At 36.8% G+C, this 22,954-nt stretch overlaps 1 protein-coding gene and 1 long non-coding RNA gene across 2 annotated transcripts in view; one reads left to right on the top strand and one right to left on the bottom strand.

Annotated features, from left to right (window-relative positions):
* LOC128628025 (uncharacterized) overlaps window positions 1–1,451 on the bottom strand; it is a 56,344-nt gene extending 54,893 nt beyond the window's left edge. The window contains exon 1 of the long non-coding RNA XR_008392342.1: window positions 1,333–1,451. This is a non-coding gene — a long non-coding RNA (uncharacterized LOC128628025). The remainder of the gene's footprint in view (window positions 1–1,332) is intronic.
* Window positions 1,452–1,583: 132 nt separating this feature from the next.
* ARF4 (ADP ribosylation factor 4) lies at window positions 1,584–21,614 on the top strand. The gene is made up of 6 exons (XM_037137325.2): window positions 1,584–1,971; window positions 10,779–10,859; window positions 11,322–11,431; window positions 16,876–16,947; window positions 19,112–19,237; window positions 20,643–21,614. The coding sequence occupies exons 1-6, from the start codon at window positions 1,905–1,907 to the stop codon at window positions 20,727–20,729; spliced, it is 543 nt and encodes a 180-aa protein (XP_036993220.1). The 5' UTR covers window positions 1,584–1,904; the 3' UTR covers window positions 20,730–21,614.
* The last annotated feature ends 1,340 nt before the right edge of the window (window positions 21,615–22,954 follow it).

Below are 22,954 nucleotides of genomic sequence, written 5' to 3' on the forward strand. Positions count from 1 at the left end.
TACTACATACCATATGATTTCATTTATACAAAATTTTGGAAAGGGCAAAGCTATAATGACAGCAGATCAATGGCAGGCCAGGGGCTGGAGATGTGGATTATTACAAAGGAGCATGAATTTTTCAGGGTAATAGATATGATTGATATGATTATGGCATTGGCTATATACATGTTAAAATTTATCAAATTCACATCGAAAACTGCTAAATTTTATTGCATGTAAATTTTATTTCAATAAAGTCAATTTTTTTTAAGTACAAATAAAGCTGTTTTTTGACTACCACTCCCAAACCAGGTTCCTTCACTCCCCAGGAACAACCCCTCCTCTCTCCACACAGGTTAAACAGGTAACCACTATCACGAACTTGGGGAAATCTACACTTTTATATCACTTTACAACATTGTGTCATTATTTGGCTTTTTCCGCTAACTGTATCTTGGCATTCTTTTCATTAGAATTTATAGTTCTACATCATTCTAACTCCTGATAGTATTCCACAGTATGGGTACACTATAGTTTATTCAGCCAACTCTCCGTCATTCAACCATATTTGAATTCATGGTATGCCAAGTCCAAGGAATATAATGTAATATAAAAATGGACTAGAGTCCTGCCTTCTTAGTGTTTTTCACACAAGTGGGAAAAAGGAATGTTGTCAATAGTAATATTAGAGGTGAAGAGCAGTTATTCTTTGAGCCGGAGTCATTTAGTCAACAAATTTTTTTCTAAGGGAGTTAAACCTGAAACAGATCTTTAGAGTGGGTGAGCATCCAAAAATGCAGTAACACTGTAGGACTATGTGGGAAGTGGCGAAAATCATAAGGAACTTGCTTTTCCATACACTTTTTTACAAGATTTACGCCTTATTTTGTAATCACAAAAACATTAAGACTATAAATATTCCAAGTGAGCAGGCTTCCCACTTCCTCCACATAAGGAATCAATCGTATTTGCTTCAGGGAGAGAAAAATAGAAAAGCAAGCCTTTCTCGTTGGCTTCTCTTAACAACCTTGAACACGTCTCGGGGTTCTCTGGTGTTGACGTAGGATTAGGGATCTTCAGTATGACCTCGAGTGGGGTTAGAAGCATCTAGGCCTAGCTTCTTCAACGGTTGCTAAAGGCTGTCCGCCAGCTCAATCAACTTTTAACTACTTATCCTCTTAGAAAGCAAGGCCCGTCTTCAACCCTCCACTAGGGCAACAGTCTGGTCCGCAAGCGCAACGTGTACGTTCAGGGGACCGGGGAACCCCCAACGCGGGTTTCTTTACAAGACGCTTGAAACGCAGAATAGAGGGAAATTAACTACCACTTAACCCACAATGCACAGCTCACCTTTCCGGAAACAAGGATTATAACCTCCGGGAGCACTAATCCAGCAGACGTGTCTCGGCTGGAGTTTGATTGGAAGTAACAGAACGGTGCATTGTGGGACTTTTAATTCCCGTACGCATGCTCTAACTGACCTCTCTCGGTTCCACGAGCCACGTCCCGGAGGTGGCCGCCACTAGAGAAGCACGTAAGCGCAGCTGGCCACTCCGTTCTGTACGCAAGCGCAATGGCTTGGGCAGTACCGGAAGCGCAGGGGGATGGGGCGGCGGTGACGCGTTTCTGTACGCGTTGGAGGGGTCGGGCCGCTGCTGGAGTCGCCAAGGCTGCCTCGTGACGTGGCACAGCCGTAGCCTTAACGCTAGAGCCGGAGCTGTCGAGCCAGTCGTCGTGCAGGTCCGCGCCCCGCTTATTCCGGTGCCGGAGCTTCGTCCGACGCGCCGGCAAGCGAGCAGCCCCTGCCGCCCTCTTCTTCAGCCAGGTCCTTTTCGCTCAGTGTGCCTGGAGCGTAAAAGGAAAAGGCCGGGGAGGCTCCCAAACCCCTTCTGCTTCTGCCCATCGCAAGTGCCACTACCGCCATGGGCCTCACCATCTCCTCCCTCTTCTCCCGCCTCTTCGGCAAGAAGCAGATGCGCATTTTGATGGGTGAGTGAGCGACCAAGACCCGAGTCCCAACCCCAGTCCCAGTTCGGCGGCCTCCCGGCCTGTTTTTGCCTCATTCCGCTGTGGTGGGGGAGGGGCGGCGGTTGGGGGTCGAGAGAATTCTTAAGGGGAACAATGGGGTTAAGGATGGGTGGTCTTCACAGACCGGTTCAAGAGCCCCAACAGCTACTTGGGCAAGGTGTTCTTCTGCGTTTGGCTTTCTCTCCTTGATGTTATTGAAAGCTCAACAAGATTGGGTGGAGATGTGGGGGCAGCGAACTCTCGGATCTCGCACAGCCCGGAAGACTTTGGCGAGCCTCATTCTGAGAGAGCCTTCTGGCTCTTCTGAACCTCGAGTGTGCAGCGGTTGGGAGGAAGGCAGAAGGACTCCAGCCTTCCTCCATCTCTTTCCGCCTTGTGTACACACTTTGCACAGTGATGTGGTATGTGAACAGTGCGGTCGCTGAGAGCCCGGAGCCGGCCGCGGGAGGAAGTGTCCGGGCCCAGTGCACACAAGAATCAGAAGAGTCTTGAGTCCTCAGCGCTCGTTTCTTTAAACTTTGTTTCGCACTGGATTCGCTTCATATTGTTTTCTTTTCTTAGTATCTCTGAAAATTGAGTTTTTCATGAATGTTTCTTTTAGCCTCTCTCAGTAAACTAAATATATTTGGTTTACTGTCATTGCTTTTCAAATTTTTTATCGGTAACTTTATTAGCCGAACTGGCTAATGAAAAAAGCTTTTAGAAAGTAAAAATTTTTAAGCTGGTAACAAATTTTTAAGTAACAACATCATGAGGCTTAATTTTAGGGTAGTCTTAATAATGCACAGGTGTTTTTTTTTTTATTCTTTGTGAAAATAGGCTTTTTAAAAACTGCTTTTCGGGGTCATTTTTCGCTCAGGTGAGGGAGAAGGGGCTTGTGACTTGGGTGATGTAAGCAAACCCCCCCCCCCCACCGTGGTACTGTGAGTGGCCTTTGCATCACAGTTAAGCTCCATGGGTACAAGTAATGTTAAAAAGTGGCCCTGTGACTCTAAAATTGAAACTTGCTGGTCATTGTCTTGTTTTGTAGAGAGTGGAAAAAGTAAAGGTTTTATTTTCGAGTGCTACCATTGAAAGTTTTCCTAAACAAGGTTCAGTAATATTTCAAAGTGTATTAAGGGTAAACACGTTTGATTCTTTTGTCTTTTTTAAATTTTCCTGTTAAGATCCTAACTTCTCAATTCATGGAACAATTGTTAATGAAATATTAAGATTAAGGGTAAATACATTTGGTTATTTTTTTTATTTTATTTTCCTGTTAAGGTTCTGATTCACAATTCATGGAAAAATTGTTAATGAAATATTCACAAAAGTAAATCAAAATATTTTCTCTTTCAGAGAGTTTCTCAGATTTCATTTTTGACGATGAAGTTATTAGGACAGCCATATTATTTAGGCTGTAAAAGACGCTGAAAAATGGCAGTCTGAAAAAGGATCTGAAGTTAATGGGTGGAGTTTGGACTGCGATAAATGCATTTTCAGACTGTTCCTTTAAGAGATTAATTAGTATGTTCTTGTTTGTGTTCCTGGAAATGTAGTATGGATGGTCCTTTTACTGAAGATTATTAGAAATGAATTGCTGGTTTTCATTTCCTTAGTCTTTGTGATGGCTAAAAGTAAAGAGAGAAGAAAGGTAGAATTATGCAGTGAGCACTTTTCTGTTTAGGTGTATTAGGGGAGCATTTCTTCCTCTAATCCCCTAAAATGATGGAAAGAAAATGGAAGAAGAAAAGTACTTAACTTCGCATTTGTGCAGGGGATAGAAGTCATGGTCTGGAATTACTCATTTTATGTTAAATTTGTTGTTGTTGTTGTTGTTTCTAGATTTTATTTCTTTTTAGAGAGGGGAAAGGAAGGAAAGACGGAGAGAAACATCAATGTGTGATTGTCTCTTGTGGGACCCCTGCACTGGGGATGTGGCCCACAGCCCAGGCATGTGCCCTGACTGGGAATCCAACTGGTGACCCTTTGGTTCACAGGCTGACACTCAATTCACTGAGCCACACCAGCCAGGGTTGTTAAATGTTTTGTTACAAGAATAGGGTTTGGTATTCTTGTTTTGCATTATAATGTCAGGATAATCAGGTTTCCTTGATTATAAGCACTACAGTCACAAGGACGACTTTTGTGGTAATTCATGAAATGAAGTATAACCATATCATGGATAGAGAAAGAGGTGATTTGGAAGTTTTGATAATTCCTAGGAATTTTTATCCAGTTTTATGAGTGACATAAATAATAGACTCTCTTAAGATATCTGCCCCTATTGAAGTATTAGAATTAAAAAGATAGCTGTTAGCTACTGAGTCTGATTTGCCAAATGACTGTCAAGAAGTTTTAAGTTTTATTCCTACACTTGCTTTCAAAAGTTCAAGTAATTTTAAAAGGTGTTTGAAGTTATAGCTTGTAATCAACTAATTAAAAACAGCATCGGATTTAAAGTCATTTAAACTATGTATTGCCAGAAATCTGTCAATGGTAGTGTTTTCTCACCAAGGAGAAATTACTCCTGTGACTAATACTGAGTTTAAATTCAAAGTTTTCAACTTACATCTCTCATGTAGCCCAGCATTATCCTATTTTATGTATGATCTGGTAAGATGTAATTTTGGTAAATGACTCCCCACATTTTGTTTCTATCTGAAAACCACTAAGGTTTTCTGTAGAGGAATTACTAATTCTATTCTCTGAACTTGCAAGTTTCTGACTGGTGAAAATGTAGCTTTCTAAAACATTGCTAATACAAGTAAAGTTCTTCCTTGACCTTATATGTGACCATTTGGTGGCAGGGGGCGGAGAAGATCCTCTGATGGTTAGACCTCTGAGTAATTAGATAGAATATTAAGATAGAGTGTGCCCATCAGAAAAACCTGAAGGCAGGATGGCAGTGTATAAATATTTGAGAGCTCTAGCATCAGACTAGGATTTGTTTTGTTTTTAATTAAAAAAATTGAGCTATAATTTACATAACATGAAATTCATCCCTTTAAAGTATACAGTTCAGTGGTTATTAGTATAGTCACAAGGTTTTGTAACCATCACCAGTATCTTAATTCTATTTCCATCAGCCCAGAAAGAAACCGCATACCCATAAACTGTCATGTTTCTATGGGTTTGTCTATTTAGAATATTTCATATAATGGAGTTGCATAATATGTGACCTTTAGTGTCTAGTTTTTCACTTAGAATCATGTTTTCAGGGTTTATTGATATTATATTATGTATCGGTACTTCATTTTTTTTTTTAAGCTAACCAGTTTTGGGGGTTGTGTGTGTGTGTGTGTGTGTGTGTGTGTGTGTGTGTGTGTGTACACATACGCCGCCACATTTTGTTTATTCATTAGTCGATAGAACTGTTTCCACTTTTTTGGCTAATATGAATAATACTACTATGAACATTTGTTAGTTTTTGTGTGGGTATATGTTTTTAATTTTCTTGGGTAAATAAATACCCAGGAGTGGGATTGTTGGTTAACATTTTGAGGAACTGACAAACTGTTTTCCAAAGCAGCTACACCATTTTATATTTTTACCAATATGAGGGATTTAATTTCTATGCAAAACCTAGGGTTTGAATATCTGTTCCCTATTATTCTTGTGATTCTGAGGATATTTCTGAACCTCAAATGCTACATCTGAAAAATGGAGGGTTATTGTGGAGAATAAATTGTAAAAAAGTATGGAATCAGCTAGTGATATGGTTGGATCATAGTAAACACTCAATTTTAAATTACCATGAAGTTGTATTCCAAGCTTCCTGGTAGAAAATTTGAAAGATAAAGGAAAAAGTGAAGGAAAATATTAGCTGAAATCTTATGCACCTGAAAATATACTTTTATTCTCTCCATTTTTTTCCTTTCTGCATTTTTTTCCTCTGAGGTAACACAATTGGAATTTAGCTTAAGTAATCTATAAGTATTTCTTACACTTATATTTTATATATAAGAAATACTTATGATATGTAAGAAATACTTATGTTTTAAGTATAAAATATACTTGGATTTTAAGTATAAGTATGCCATAGTTTGGTAGGCCTACTTTCTAATGATTGGTAAAGATTTGGTGGGGGGAGTTCTGTGTTTTAACACTTTGGTCAAAGTGTGTAGGTTTAGTTAAGGAGAACCAAGTAATTTCAGTGTATCTTTCAATACAGTAAGTTGTTTATTGGGGTGGTAGGGCGGGAGGGTATAACTGGACTGTACAGATTAGAGTTTTATCTTGACTGGTTGAGAATTGGTTATAGTTTTCATTTTGTGAAGAAGTCTCATTGCCAGATATTGCAACATTAAGGAAATACAAACTTAAGAAATTACTAAAATAGCACAAAATTGTTCTACCAACATGTTTTTGAGTAAAGAAAGACTTATATAAGGAGTTTTAAGTGGTGGTATACATTAACGTTTGCATCTTTCAATAGAAAATTACTTTTTAAAAACTTCCGGTTTTCACATATATAGCACTATAATTTGGGGTGCGAGCCAAAAGATATCTTTGTGATTTTAAAATCTTCTATGTGGCTACAAGTCATTTAAATGTTCTATTACAATTTCTTACTTGAAAAATACTTATGGATGCTTTAAAAACTTCATGGTTGCATTATTTTGTATTTGCCTTTTTAAAAATATAAATGTAATATATTTAAGGTTCTTAAGCAGTCATCTTTCTGACAGGTGCATCAGGAACCTAACCAGTTAAACATTTTAATAAAGGAAATCTGCTTGAGAAATTTTTCTTTTTTAATGAAAATAACATACAGTTTATTGTGTTACAAAAGATCTAAATATGGAAGTAGAATATTATTAATTATGCATACAACAGGTATAAAACTTTTATTAAAAGGAAAATTAGATTACAATAACTTAAAATAGTTATATAATCATCTTTTTTTCCTGGTTTTCTTCCATTTCTTGTCAATATTTTTGGTTATACATTGTTTTTTTGTTTGTTTTGTTTGTTGTTTTTTTTAAATCAATGTATGGTTGCTTCTGGTGCATCCCCTGCTGGGAACTGGCCCCTGCTGGGAACTGACCTGCAACCCAGGTATGTGCCCTGACGGGGAATCCAACCACAATCTTTTAGTTCACAGGCCTGTGCTCAATCCACTGAGCTACACCAGCCAGGGTGATATACATTATTTTTAAATAGTGGTGTGACGTCCATTTGGACCCCAGTGAGGACTGGCATGTGCCATAGTTCTCAAACTCATAACTCAAATGTTTTTTAAAGTTGACATCTCAATTTCAATTCTTTTTTATTTTTATTTTATCGATTATGCCATTACAGTTGTTCTATTCCCCCCCTTCATTCCCCTCCACCTCCCCACCCCCACCATTCCCCCCCTTTAGTTTATGACCATGTGTCTCAACTTCTTTGGATTCTATATTTCCCATACTATTTTTGTCCTCTCCCTATCTATTTTCTACCTACCATCTATTCTACTTACTTTCTGTACCTTCTCTCCCCCTTTTCCTCCTCCCACTCCCCTGTTGCTAACTCTCCATGTGATCTTCATTTCTATGTTTCCACTCCTGATCTAGCTGTCCTTTTAGTTTGCTTTCGTTTTAGGTGTGGTTGTTAATAACTGTGAGTTTGCTCTCCTTTCACTGTTAAATTTTTTATCTTCTTTTTCTTAGGTAAGTCCCTTTAACATTTCATATAATAAGGGCTTGGTGATGATGAACCCCTTTAACTTGACCTTATCTGGGAAGCACCTTATCTGTCCTTCTGTTCTAAATGAAAGTTTTGCTGGATAGAGCAATCTTGGTTGTAGGTCTTTGGATTTCATGACTTGGAATACCTCTTTCCAGCCCCTTCTTGCCTGTAAGGTCTCTATTGAGAAATAAGCTAACAGTCTGAGGGGAACTCCTTTGTAGGTGACTGTCCCCTTAGCTCTTGCTGCTTCTAGGATTCTCTGCTTCATTTTAATCTTGGCTAATGTAATGATGATGTTCCTTGGTGTGTTCCTTCTTGGGTCTAACTTCTTTGGTACTCTCTAAGCTTCCTGGATTTCCTGGAAGTCTATTTCCTTTGCCAGATTGGGGAAATTCTCCTTTATTATTTGTTCAAAGTTTTCCACTGGTGGCTGTTTCTTTCCCCCTTCTGGTACACCTATAATTCGGATGTTGGAGCATCTAAAGATGTCCTGGAGGTTCCTAAGTCTCTTCTCATTTTTTTGAATTCTTGTTTCTTCATATTTTCCTGCTTGGTCATTTTTTTCTTACTTCTTGTTCACTCCCTTGATTTGAGTCCCAGTTTCCTTTTCATCACTATTGGTTTCCTGTGCAGTTCCATTCGTTTCAATTAGTTTAGCCTTCATTTGTTCCTCTAATTTGTGACTAAAATCAACCAGTTCTGTGAGCATCCTGATCACCAGTGTTTTGAACTGTGCTTCTGAAAGTTTTGCTATTACTTCGTCACTTAGAGTTATGGGCTCTGGGGCTTTGAAATATTCTTGAGCCATTTTTGGTCTGTTCATGCCAGTTAAGTATGAGGAGCGGAGCCTTAGGGGCAGGGCGGGGCTACCAGGTCAGGGTCCCTGGGTTGTGATGCTATATGTGGGGGCGGGGTCAGAGCGGGGAAATGGCGTCCCCCTCTCCTGCTTCCCGCCATTGGGTGAGGAGCAGAGCCTTAGATGTTCACCAGGATAGGGTCACTCAGGTTGCTGAGTTGAGATGCTATATGTGGGGGTGGGGTCAGAGCCGGGAAATGGCAGCCCCCCCCCTCTGCTGCCTCCTGCCCGTGGGGCCTGCTGGGTCCTGTCTCACTGCCCACTCCCTCGCTGGTCTATTTGTGCAGGAATGCGCCACCACAGTCAACCCGCTGCTTTGCGCCCTCGCTGGGTCTGCCAGTGGCTGGCTGGGTTGCTCACTGGGTCGGCCCTTTGCAACCCCACGCCTGGAATTCGTGCCGCCTGAGTCCATCTGACCAAGTTTTCCTGTGCAACCCTGCTCCACCAGCTGCTGGTTTCGCCCCTCTTACCAGTCAGGCTGAAGAATTCATTGTTACCAGACTTCTGAAAAGTTCAATTTTCTGTGTTCTGACTGTGTTTTCTGTTGCTAATATTTAGTTGTCTCTAAACTTGGTTGTGTGAGAAAGCACGGCGTCTCCACTTATGCTCCATCTTGGCGGAAGTCTCAGTTTCAATTCTTCTGACTTGGGCTTAATTGTATTTGGACTTAGTTAAAGGGGAATTTTGCTTTATTTTAAAATTTGATCAAAATCATCTGGGAAGGATTTATAGTCTGAAGAGACAGTTTTTTTGAACAATGAAAAGATTATATGTTACTCCATTTTTTTCTAGTTTTACTGAAGATGCCAAACTTTAGGGTAGCTACTTTTATTTCTTTGTGTATTTTTTATAATTATGTTTTCTGATCTTTTCATCAATGTCCCATTTTCAAATAAAACACTTCCTGCTAACAGTTGGATTTTCTTATGTCCATGAATAAGGTCTGAGAGTGGGCTGCCCACTGTCTAGTATTATGTAATAGTATTTTGGAAAGAATAAACCGGAATCCTATTAAGAAGTGGGGACAAAGTTTGATTCGAGGACAACGGAATAAGAAGGTATAAGATTCCCAAGTTTACAAGAGGTCTTTTATAGGGAACAGAGAAGAAAGGGTTGTTATATATATGTAGAATGAATGAATTGTAGCCTTTAGTTCTGTTTTGAAGTAACTCATAAAAATTAAACTTGCACAGAAATGTAAAGTAAGTGAGGCGATTTCTTCTTTTCTTTGAAAACTTAATAGCATTGGTTTTATGCGCCAAGTCTTGCTTTGATTTCATTACCTAAAAAGCATCCTTGGTTAAATCAATACTCCATTGAATTCCAAAATCTGTGGTAGTGGAAATTCAGGTGGCCAGATGTGATGTCCTTACAACAATGGTATATTCAATGAGAATATTAGATAGGGACCTTCAATTTATGAAGGCTTCAGCAAACAATAGAGAGTAAGAAGATTTTGAGAGATTCATACTGAAAATAAGCATTTAATTTACTTTTCATTATCACTGTAATAAGTACTATACCCTCTTATTCTAGTGTCGATTTATTTTTTCCCAGAAATGAGTACATTCTTCCACACTTGTATAGTCTCAAAAGGAAGCATTTTTAGAATATAGACATATATTGGAGATGAATATGATGGATTTATTTTTGCAACCCAAATTAACTAGTCTTTCTTATTTTTGCACGTTTAATGTTGAACTTTAAGTAGCAGTAAAATCAGCCTCATTTTCCTTTATCATGTATGGAGACTAAAGCATAGTATTGAGTTTACTAATCTTAAAGTTAACTCTTTATTTACTTGTTCTTATGTGTTCTTTGATTCACTTTAAGTTTTTGGGGTTTTTTGTTTGTTTGTTTTTTACTGTTAGTAGATCATAGAATTAATACATACTTGACTTGGAAGAGATCATAGGTTATCCGATCCAGTCCCCTTACTTTATAACTAATTCCTCTGGTCTTGGTTTCCTAAAGTGACTTGTTTAAAGACACTTGACTAGTTTGTGGCAAAGCAAATCTAGAGATTAAAGCCTGAGTCAGATACTATTCACTACATGCTATCTCTTTAGGTCTAGAAAGTTAAATGACAAGGCAACACTTTCTACAGATTGCCTTTGGAAATCAGAAACGAGAATTTTATTTCTAACTCATTTATGCCTTGACCAGTCAACTTCAGCTTTCAAACTATATAGTTGTTGTAAAAGTACATTTTAGTGTGTCCTTTTGATATAGACTTAAAATTTCTAATGTCTTTTTCTAGTTGGATTGGATGCTGCTGGCAAGACAACCATTCTATATAAACTGAAGTTAGGGGAGATAGTCACCACCATTCCTACCATCGGTAAGAAAGTTTACAGGTGATTATTATAAAGTGAAATAGAATAATGTTTAATTATGAAACTGCCTTGTTTTTTAAAGTCTTTATGTTTTTACAACAGTTTTAGGTTCACAGAAAAATTGGGATGTTTCCCAAATTATCCCATGCCCCGATACATCCATACCTTCTCCTATTGTCAACATCACTAACTAGAGTGGTACAGCTGTTAAAATTGATGAACCTCCATTTTTATATCATAATCACCAAAAGTGTATAGTTTGTTTATCTTAGGGTTCACTTTTGTTGTCATTCTATGGGTTTAGACAAATGTACGGTGACGTGTTCATCATTATAACTCCTAGGTTTTTAAGTTTGTTCATTATCTAGTGGGATTTTTAAGAAGCAATTCTAACATAATTCCACACTAAAGGGATTTATTTTCTTAATGACATCATGCAGAACAGTCTTTTGTGTTTTTCTTTGTAGGTTTTAATGTGGAAACAGTAGAATATAAGAACATTTGTTTCACAGTATGGGATGTTGGTGGTCAAGATAAAATAAGGCCTCTCTGGAGGCATTACTTCCAGAATACCCAGGTAAGGAATGATATACATTTTTAATAACTTTTCTTTATAGGTTTCATGCTCTGGAGTTTATGTTAATATCTAATGTTTAGCTGTTGGTGTTTACTATATGAGTTGGCATGCCTCTTATTACTACTTCACGTTCTTCAGCAGACTCTCACTCAAGCCTTTGAAGGTCAAATTACTCAGCAGACGAGTTACATAGCTATCATAGTAATGTTTTAAAGTGGACTGTTGTTCTCAGGATTGAATTAAATGTCTCATCAGCAGTTCTGTTGATTTTATAATTTGTTTAGAAAATATGGTCTGTTTAACTTTCTGTTACAGTTTTTAATGAATGTAAGACAGTCCTTTTTTGTCCCAGTTAATTGTTACTTTATTAAAATACATGAACAAAAATATATTAAGGTAGATCTGCTCAATTGATTTGTAAGATACTTTTGTATTACCATGTAGTATATATAATACTGACATGGAGGAGACATTAGAGCAGAAGTTCTCGAGTTGGCTGCACTTTAGAATCCCTTGGGCAGCTTTCACAGTCACAAAGTCCTAATCATAACCCCCAGATCACTTGAATCAGAATCTCTGGGAATATAAACTGGGCATTAGTACTTCTCAAAGTTTATCATGCCTATTAAGTACCTGCGTATTTGTTAAAATACAGATCAGTTCACTAGGGCCTGGATGAATAAGGCCTAAGATTTCTAGCAAGGTCTCAGGTAGTGATGCTGATACTGCTGGTTTGGGGACCTTACTTTGAAGGAGGAGCAAGTGCTAGTACAGAGATTTTTCAATAGCAGCACTATTGACATTTTGGACATTCCTGGCTTCTACCCACTAGGTAACAATAACAACACCCTCCTTCCCCCTAACCCATTTGCAACAACCCAGAATGTCTCCACATGCTGCAAAATATCCCCTGGGGACAAAATTGTTCTTTCTTGAGAACCCCCAGTCTAGTCTTAACTCTTACATATAAGGAAACAAAAGTTGGAATGACTTACCTAAGACCGGAAAGCCAGTTCTTGTTCTGCATTTCTGTTTAACCTGCTTCCTACTCCATTGTGTTTTCCAAAATAATATGATGTTAACAAGCACTTCATATGTTTAAGATTTGCAGATGCTCGTCATTCTTGGTTTTTAACACAGTGTTGTACACAAATGAGGTACCTTGTCAGCAGGTAGCAGTGAATACCCTAGATGACTGGCTGAAAACAACCAGGTTTAAGTAGTATGTCATGTTAAATAAGTGGCTTGGTTTTAGAATGCTTCTATTCATTAACATAGATGTGGTTAGAAAAGATATTTTGGTACGAATCACATGGCTTAAAAAACTGTTTTGGAAATATTCAGATAACCCAAAAGGAGAGAGAATAACATAATAAATTCCCACATATCTATTACTTAACTTCAATAATTAGGATATGGCCAGTATTGTTTATTCATACTCCTCTGTAATATACTTCAACTTTTGGATTTTTTTAAAATTTATTTATTTTTATTGATTATGCCATTACAGTTGTTCTATTCCCCCCCCTCTATTCCCCTCCACTCTACCCCCCCGTCCCCACCATTACTCCCCCTTTAGTTTATGACCATGTGTCTCAAGTTCTTTAGATTCTATATTTCCCGTACTATTTTTGCCCTCCCATCTATTTTCTATCTACTGTCTATGCTACTTATTTTCTGTACCTCTCCCCCCTTCTCCTCCTCCCACTCCCCTGTTGCTAACCCTCCTTGAGATTTTCATTTCTGTTTCCACTCCTGATCTAGCTGTCCTTTTAGTTTGCTTTTGTTTTAGGTGTGGTTGTTAATAACTGTGAGTTTGCTGTCCTTTCACTGTTCATGTTTTTTTAGCTTCTTTTTTTTTTTAGATAAGTCCCTTTAACATTTCATATAATAAGGGCTTGGTGATGATGAACTCCTTGAATTTGATCTTATCTGAGAAGCACTTTATCTGTCCTTCCATTCTAAATGAAAGTTTTGCTGGATAGAGCAATCTTGGTTGTAGGTCTTTGGATTTCATGACTTGGAATATTTCTTTCCAGCCCCTTCTTGCCTGTAAGGTCTCTTTTGAGAAATCCGCTGACAGTCTGATGGGAACTCCTTTGTAGGTGACTGTCCCCTTATCTCTTGCTGCTTCTGGAATTCTCTCCTTCATTTTAATCTTGGCTAATGTAATGATGATGTTCCTTGGTGTGTTCCTCCTTGGGTCCAAGTTCTTTGGGACTCTCTGAGCTTCCTGGATTTCCTGGAAGTCTATTTCCTTTGCCAGATTGGGGAAGTTCTCCTTTATTATTTGCTCAAATAAGTTTTCCACTTGTTGCTCTTCCTCTTTCCTTTCTGGTATACCTGTAATTTGGATGTTGGAGCATTTAAAGATGTCCTGGAGGTTCCTAAGCCTCTCCTCATTTGTTTGAATTCTTGTTTCTTCATTCTTTTCTCTTCGGTCTTTTCTTTTTTTCTTCCTTCTGGTCCACTCCATTGATTTGAGACCCAGTTTCCTTTCCATCACTATTGGTTTCCTATGCATTTCCCTTCATTTCACTTAGTTTAGTCTTCATTTGTTCTTCTAATTTGTGACTAAAATCAACCAGTTCTGTGAGCATCCTGATCACTGGTGTTTTGAAATGTGCATCTGATAGGATGGCTATCTCTTGGTTGCTTAGAAGTATTGGCTCTGGGGCTTTGAGCTGTTTTTCTGCTTGAGCCATAATATTTTGGTCTGTTTGCGCCTGTTATGTAGGAAAGGCAGAGCCTTAGGTGTTTACCAGGGCGGGGTGACCCAGGTCGTTGGGTTGTAATGCTGTATGTTGGGGCGGGGTCAGAGAGGGGCAATGGCGCTTGTTCTGCTCTCTCAGATTTCGGTTCCCCCTCCTGCTTCCTGCAAACAGATTGGGCCCTTCTGGTGGTGGTTCCCGGGTGTGTGGGCTTGTGCACCCTCCAGGACCCTGTGGGTTTCTCCAGTGAGCTCTCTGAGCTTGGGAGCTTCTCCCAGTTCCTTGATCCCCGAAAGTTTTTCCAATTGGTGCTTTTAGGCTTTAATTCCCGTCGCTGGGGCCATGGTTTGCGTGGTTTGTCTCACTGCTCACTCCTCTGCCTGGTTTATCTGCGCGTGAATGTGTGACCGTGGTTAGCCAGCTGCCTTGCACCCTCACTGGGTCCGCCCATTGCCACTCCACACCTGGGATCTGCCAACCACTGCCTGTGTGCCTGGGACAGTCCAGCAGCCACCGCTTCTTTCTGCCTTTTTCTGCCGGGACCCCTCTCTGCCAGCCACTCACTTCGCCCTTCTTACCAGTCTGGCTGAATGGTTCGTTGTTGTCAGACTTCTATACAGTTCAGTTTTCTGTGTTTTGGTTGTGTTTTTGTTACTAAAACTTTGTTGTCTTTAAACTTGGTTGTGCGAGGAGGCACAGTGTTTCCACGTAGGCCTCCATCTGGGCCAGAAGTCTCCTTTGAGATCTTAACTTGAGATTAGACCCATTCCTGGCCTCTTTGGGTTACCTTAAATCAAAAGTCCAAGTACTTCTTACTTGGGACTTCATGCCTGCTGGAGAAAGCTTTATGCCACCTGATGTAATCACAGTGGAGTTCTTAGTTATTTTTCCAGCATTCCTGACCAGTTCTTTTAACTATAAAATTTAGTAGAAACTAATCATGCCATGTAACCATGCTTCTAACTTGTGTTAAACTGGGACAATATTTATTATATTAAAGTTCTCTTTCCTCACTAGATAATTCCAATTATTTTGTTATAAATAATTAAGTAAATTTTTGGCCATTTATCTTTTCTCAGCATAACCATGCTTGTCTTTAGAATCCTAGCTTTTCTACACTTTGATTGTAGGCAGTCCAAGGAAGTGAGTAACTTAGAGGATTTATTGTTAAAATAATTCTCCCTCTCAATAACATTATTTCGGGACTGATAGTGTTACTTAAAAGAGAATAAAAATAGATTGTTAGAAAAAATGGATTGTTAATACAGAAAAAATTAGATCCCTTTTAGCGGCATTTACTTTTCTGAAGTGGTAGATTCTAAAATGGAATAGCTTTGGGAATAGGAACAAAGGAGGAGCCAGCATGTAAGTAAATGCCTATGATAAGCCAAGCATGATACTAGATATTATACTTTTATATTTTAATTTTTCAAAGGCCCATAAAGTTGGTGGTATTGTTTTATAGAAGAGGAAGCATGATTATGGATTAGGTAATTTATATAACTAATAAGTAGTACTGAGATTTAAATTTTGGTATCTTTTACTATGCCATACTGGTTCTCATAGTGCCAAAATTGTCTTCAGCTTAACAATAACCCACAACCTTCGGACCAACTTAAAAGTATCTTCAAAGATTGGGATGTTTGAAATGATAGTTTTCAGATACAGGAAATAGATTTGAAAGTTGCTATATCAAAATGACATTATGTTATTTAATGACTGTAGCCTTAAATAAGTATTAGGTACCCCAGCAAACTCAGTGTAATACTGAGAGGTAAATATAAAATGTAGCTCTTTGCCCTTGGTGGATTTCATCTGGTTACTTAAATAATAACACAAGACATTTTGTGATGAAAGCGACAAATGATCATAAATACTCTGGGGTAAGGATTGTAGGGAGAACAAAGTAATCACTACTATTAATAGGAATAGATTTTAATAAAGCCGTAAAATTAATCTGCCCTCTATCCAGTTGAAAAATTTTTGTACTTGGCCATTTTAACATTTTCAGGAAAGTCTATTCAACTAATTGCTCCCCAACTCCATTTCTTTTGTAGTATAGAATTCTAATAGTTGTGAATATCTTTAGGAATGATTAATACCTTTCTTTTTGCTAAGCATTTCTTGTTTGATAAAGTCAGCCATCAGTTTTTCTTGATATATTTTGCTTAAGACTTCCTTATGCTCATTGAGTTGGCAGGCAACATTCTGGAGCAAGGCTAACTTTTCCTGATGAAGCATATAAAAACTGCTGTAGTGTGCCCCCTCTTCTTTTTTTTTTTTTTTAACAGTTTGTGCCTTTAAATAAATTAGTAAATTAATGAATTTGGCCTATTATTTTCCTTTTGTCCCAATTTGTGGCTATTTTGTTACTTAAACTTACCTGCACTTAAACATGCAAGGGCATAGGGAAGGAGGGAAATGGGGTAAAATCTATTATTCTTAGTGCAGTTGAGAAAAGTGATCGATTGCTTAAAAGTAAGATTTCTTTGCTTTAAAATAACATTTCAAAAATAAGTAAATAAATAACATTTCAAATATTGCAATAAAAAACTGCTCAAATTGGTTTTCAGTATTTAGAGCCCAGTTCTTTTTCTATATTTTTTATATAATATGACATTTTCTTCCCAACAGTTACCTCTTGATAATGTTTTGCTGCCTATACTTGTGTTTCATATTTAGTGTGTCCTTTAAATTTAACTGTCATAATTTATTTAAACAATTTTTCCCCAGGGTCTTATTTTTGTGGTAGATAGCAATGATCGTGAAAGAATTCAGGAAGGAGCCGAAGAGCTGCAAAAAATGGTAAAAATATATAAAAATTTTTATTGTTTCCAGGATGCATTTTTCTGGGTGGCAGTGGTGGTGTTAGTGGTAACAGTGATTACATTACACAAATAAAACTTTTAAAAATATTTATCTGTAGAGGGGAAGGGACGGAGAGAAGGAGAGAAACATCAGTGTATGGTTGCCTCTCATGCATCCCCTGCTGGGAACTGGCCTGCAACCCAGGCATGTGCCCTGACTGGGAATCGAACCACGATCCTTTGGTTCACAGGCCCACGCTCAATCCATTGAGCTACACCAGCCAGGGCAAAAAACTTTTTAGAGCTAGACAAAGTTTCTAGAAATAGTTCCCTGAGGAACTATCATCACAGGTTCTTAAGAATAAGAACATAAATATTTTCTATAGAGCTTCTAAAGAAACACTCAGGAGAGTAGCTACTTCAGTAAGTTAGGAGGAATGCCCAGCTTGTTTTCAGAATGCTCCACGAGTGATTTTGATGCATATCACTGGTTGAGGCTTTGTCTACATTTGTCAAGTCTTTATAGATATAAAATCTGTAGTTTTGAAACTTAAGCGATGTACGGATCCTGATTCACATTCCTTGTTCCTAAGGTCAATTCTTTGTTCTCTATATTGTGCCTATAATGTATACTTTGAAATGTTTTGTAATAGTAACCATAATAAAGAATTCCACTGCAGTTTCAGTGCCAGTCTGCAAACCAAAGTGTCGCTGGTTTAATCCCCAGTTAGGGGCATGTGAGAAGCAACCACACGTTGATGTTTCTCTCTTTCTCTAGAGATAGATAGATGATAGATAGATAGATAGATAGATAGATAGATAGATAGATAGATAGATAGATGGATGGATGGATGATGGATGGATGGATGGATGGATGGATGGATGGATAGATGGATGGATAGATAGATAGATAATAGATAAAGAAAGAGAGAGATAGAGAAAGAAGGAAAGAAATAGGATTTTGGTTGATGTGGCATTTTGGCCTCACCATATATTGAAATGGTTTTGTTCACATTGCTAAAAAGCCTCATTGGGTAGTTGTTGAGGGAAACTTGTCATGGTTTCAAATTGTAACTATACAATTTTTACTCAAATGACATCTGGATTCTCATTCATTATTCCTAAGACTGGAGTTTAGTTGTAAAACTACTGTGTCAGTATGTATAACTAAATGACTGGTGGGGGGGGGGGTTTGTCTAATGAGATAAATATCACTTTTTGGGGGGGGTAAACAGCTTTCAGATAAAAGTCACATACCATAAACTTCACTCATTAAAATATAAAAGTTAGTGGATTTTTAGTTTATACAATGTTACAGCTATTACCACAGTCTAGTTTTAGAACATTTCATCAGCCCACAAAGAAATCAGAACTATTAGAATTTATTACCCATTCCTTTCCTTACTCCGCCCACATTCCCAGGCCTGACATCTACTAGTACTTTCTGTCTTTATATGTATACCTACTCTGGATGTTCATATACCTGGAATCATGCAATAATGTGGTTAAAGTTTTTGTTACTTTTCACTGAGCATAAATTTTTAAGGTCCATCCATATTGTATCATGTATCAGTGCCTCATTTCTGCTGGCTCTCTACTCTTTGAGTTTTGTGTTTTTTTATTTGTTTGTTTTGGGGAGTTTGCTTTAACATTTTTTAAAATCTTTATTATATGTTTTTTTCTATTATTATTTAGTCTCCTTATACTCCCCAGCCCCAGCAGTCACCACACTGTTGTCCATGTGGTACTTATTCTTGTATCTTGCATGATGTTGTTATTTCCCTAGTCATTACATTGTTGCCTCACTATTGTATAGTCCATCCAGCTGGCTGGAAAGGATAAAAGTCCAAAAAGAGTCATTATCTAAATACTGTGTTTTTACTAATAAGTACCGTAAGATCCTGTCATAAATATTTATTGGCATATGTGTTTCTTCTACTAGCCAGCCTTGACCTTCAATGGATGATCATGAAGAATAGGATGATTGGCTTGAAAATTTTTATTTACATGAAGGCATATAATTATTTGCTCAGGATTTAAAAACTGAAGGATAAGAAATTTAAGTTAATAGTATATGTAGGAAGACAGTGTTTTACCTAGTTTGTTACAGTAATTGTAGATCCCAGTTTTATAGTTGTTAATGTCTGAGCTTTTATTTTTAGCTTCAGGAAGATGAGTTACAAGATGCAGTGTTGCTGCTTTTCGCAAACAAACAGGATTTGCCAAATGCTATGGCCATCAGTGAAATGACAGATAAATTAGGTCTTCAGTCTCTTCGTAACAGAACGGTAAGTATTTGGTTTATATTAATCTCCTGACTCTTAGAATTACTAAGATAATTGTTTTATCTAGTATTTAAGTTTAAAAATTTATTAACTGTCCTCTTAAACAGATAGTGAGCATTATTTTATAATAGTAAACTCCTGTTTATACAAACATAAGCCCTTAATTTCATACCTTTATAAATGTGTTTAATTTTACTTGGAAGTATGCTAATATCTTTTTTTTTTTAGCTTTTAATATATATCTGTTAAGGATCCAAGGATTTAAATATCTTTATTTTATTTGATGTTTTGTTATTTTACCCTCAGAACGTTTAGTATTGATAAATATGTGGGAAACTGTACTATATGATAATCATAATATTTAAAGATTGTTGATATTTTTAATTTTATATGTTTTAAGTAGCTCTGCAGCAAATAATTTGTAATTTGGCTTTTAGCAGCCACATTTTAGATAATCCTGTTTTGCACTGTTTGCATGGTCAAAAGCTTGCAGGACCTATAATTATGATACTAAATAAGTTTTAAAATGTAAAATTACAAGAAGTATTTGCTCTCTAATAGCTTATTTTATATCAGTGATTTCAATATTGGCAAACACAATATATGTTCTTATGTGTAAAGTTAGTATGACAAACTGTTAGCATGCCTTGTGGTTTACAATAGTTTTTCATTAAGCTTGTCAGCAAGGCAAATACTGTGCTGTTGCAATAACTGTAAAGACTGTTTGAGATGTTCCAGGCTGATTTAAATAAAATAAACCGCAAATGATACCAGTTTTCCATGCTATGACAATATGAATTCATGTCTTTTCCCAGCCTTTTAGGGTGTTTGGTGTTCAAATAATCCTTGGGAGCATGATATACTTGCAGTGAACTTACAATATTAAACGAAGGTCTTTATTTAAGGCAAAATAAAACTGGTCAATAAAGAAATTAATAAAAATAAACTATCCATTATAGGTAATTAAATTGCTTTATATGTATTTTTAAATGGGAAACAAGAGAGTTATAAGTACCAGGTAGGTAGTTGTATTAGTTACTAATCTTCCCATGAACTTTTCAGATTAACTAGTGGACAATTGATTAAATTTAATGTATGGGTAAGAGTAGCTTTAAATATGAAAGTATTTTGAGAAGCAAGAGTTACAAGAAAACTCCCAACCTATATACAGTTACAGAGATCATTAAATTAAAAAATTAATCATTCGAGATATAGTACTTCAATGTATTTGTTCATTTATTTCTGTGGTTTTATATACTTTTTGTTTCTTTTTTTCCTGTACATTTATGGTAACTAATACTCCTGAGCAATTGAGAGGAAAATAATTACTTTTCTGATTAAGAAATTTTAAACACTGTGTTATATGTAATTTTATGTTAATCAAATGTCTCTTGTCCTTTCTTTATAGTGGTATGTTCAAGCCACTTGTGCTACACAAGGAACTGGTCTGTATGAGGGACTTGACTGGCTGTCAAATGAGCTTTCAAAACGTTAAATGAAACTGGATAGCTAACCAAGGACATGTTTGATAGAATTGGTCTAGGCTTGTTACAAAAAAATTAGTTTGCATCTTGGTTATTAAACAGTATCTGGGACTGGTTTGGGCAGAATATTACAGCATTTAAACTTATTTTGTTGCCAATTATTGTTTACCAAGTATAATGTTCCACTTCAGCAATATGCTTGGTTTTAAAGAAATTCTCCTTAACTTGGGGGAGGGGGGAGTGTCCTGTTAATTTTATTTCTTATATGCCTAAATGCCTGGACTTAGTTATTGTGACACCTTTAAATAAGTCTATTTTGAATGTTTTTGGAGCCCACAACAAATAATGTTTTAAAGTTATCCCCTTGCTACTTTACTGATAACCTTTATCATTCCTGGGACAGTCTGCTGATTTAAAAAAAAAAATAAAATGTAGCATTCCATTTGTATTTATTTTTCTCCCTTGCCAAAAAGATTTTCTAATACTACTTGTACCAGCCAGAGAAATGTTCCAAAACACTATTGAGATACCTTGCACTGAGAAACTTAATATTTTTTCCCCATTATTGCTCCTGGCTTCCATCAGCCAAGCTTATTACCTTGGTGTGGTTTGGATTTGATAGGTAATTAGTTCTGTGCTGGTAGCAAAGAGTTCATATTGAGATGATTTTTAATATCCAGCAGATTGTCTTTACATTGTATCTTTTTTATGTTGCATGTTGCTTTTGATATCAGCCTGACTCTTTGCCCAGTATATGATAGTTCTGCTGATGTTTTATTGTTTATTGGTGAACATATCTTCATCGAGAGTTTTTGGAAAACTCATCAAACTCAAATGAATATGTTTTCTTCATAGCCCATTTGGGATTATTCCTAATAAAATGATAAAATATGTAATTGTCTGCGTTCTTTTTGAGTCTTAAAGATGTTTGAAATGGATTTTCTTATTTAGCAAAGTTGATTTATATATTTTACATACTGTGAACAATTATACAGATCCCGGTGAATTTACTGTTTAAATTGGAAATAAAATATGGGTTGCTTTTGTGTGTATAACAGAGTGGGGAAGCAACTTAAAAAATTAGTTTTATTTGATAAAATACTATTTTGACACTGTACATTTCTAAACGCAAATCGAGTAAAAAGCTGTAATAAAATAAACTGCTCAAAAAAGCATGTATGCATGTGTTTGTTTCACAGTTTAGGTTAGTTAAAAACTCAAGTGCTGTTTCATGGCAGAATATATAGACTATTGGTGATGTTACTTTTCTACATACAAGAAGAAAGTTCACAAGCACTTTTTAGCTTCAGAAACTTCAGAACTGCAGAGAGCTGCATGTGACTACTGTATTTTGCCATATATAATGCACTCCTGTGTATAACGCACACCCACATTTTGGCCCCAAACTTTAAGGAAAAAAATCTTTTGTTTTAATTTTTTAATTCCACTTATTATTATTTTTAAATACTTTATCTATTTATTTTTCGAGAGAGGGGAAGGGAAGGAGAAAGAGTGGGAGAGAAACATCAATGTATGGTTGCCTCTCATGCATCCCCTTCTGGGAACTGGCCTGCAACCAAGGCATGTGCCCTGACTGGGAATTGAACCATGATCCTTTGGTTCACAGGCCCACGCTCAATCCATTGAGCTATACCAGCCAGGGCCCATTTTTTATTTATATCTAGAACACAACATTATCATAGTTCCAAGGTACTATTTTGCATATGGACATCTTTACTGCTTTCTAGGGTTATACTTTTAATGCATAAGCATAAATAAAAGAATTAAAAGCATTTATATAGATATGGAATTAGTACTACCCATGTATAATGAGCATCCTTATTTTCCCCTCAAGTTTGGGCAAAAAGTGTGCATTGTATGCAGCAAAATATTTTTTGTGTTAATGAGGCAGTGAAGGTATTAACTGCCTTCATTAACACATCTGTTATTAGAGATTTAACTTGGTAACCTTATAAGTAACAGTTTTTGTACGTAATGTTTTATGTATTTTAGAAACAGCTATTTAATGATTCATAATGGCTTGTATAATCCATATAAATTTGTGGATTGAAATTTTATTTTCAAAACAAAACATACGCTTATAAAATAATGTATAGTTTTGAATTGTAAAAAACAACCAAAAAATGGGATGAAGTGAAAGGAAATTGAAATTAAGTAGTTGGTGATTGTCAAACAGGTTATTTTCCTAGCTTACCAGATGAATTTTCTTATTTTC

This window comes from Artibeus jamaicensis, unplaced genomic scaffold (assembly GCF_021234435.1).
Source record: "Artibeus jamaicensis isolate MK-2021 breed Jamaican fruit bat unplaced genomic scaffold, CSHL_Jam_final contig_519, whole genome shotgun sequence".
Classification (NCBI taxonomy): Eukaryota; Metazoa; Chordata; class Mammalia; order Chiroptera; family Phyllostomidae; genus Artibeus; species Artibeus jamaicensis.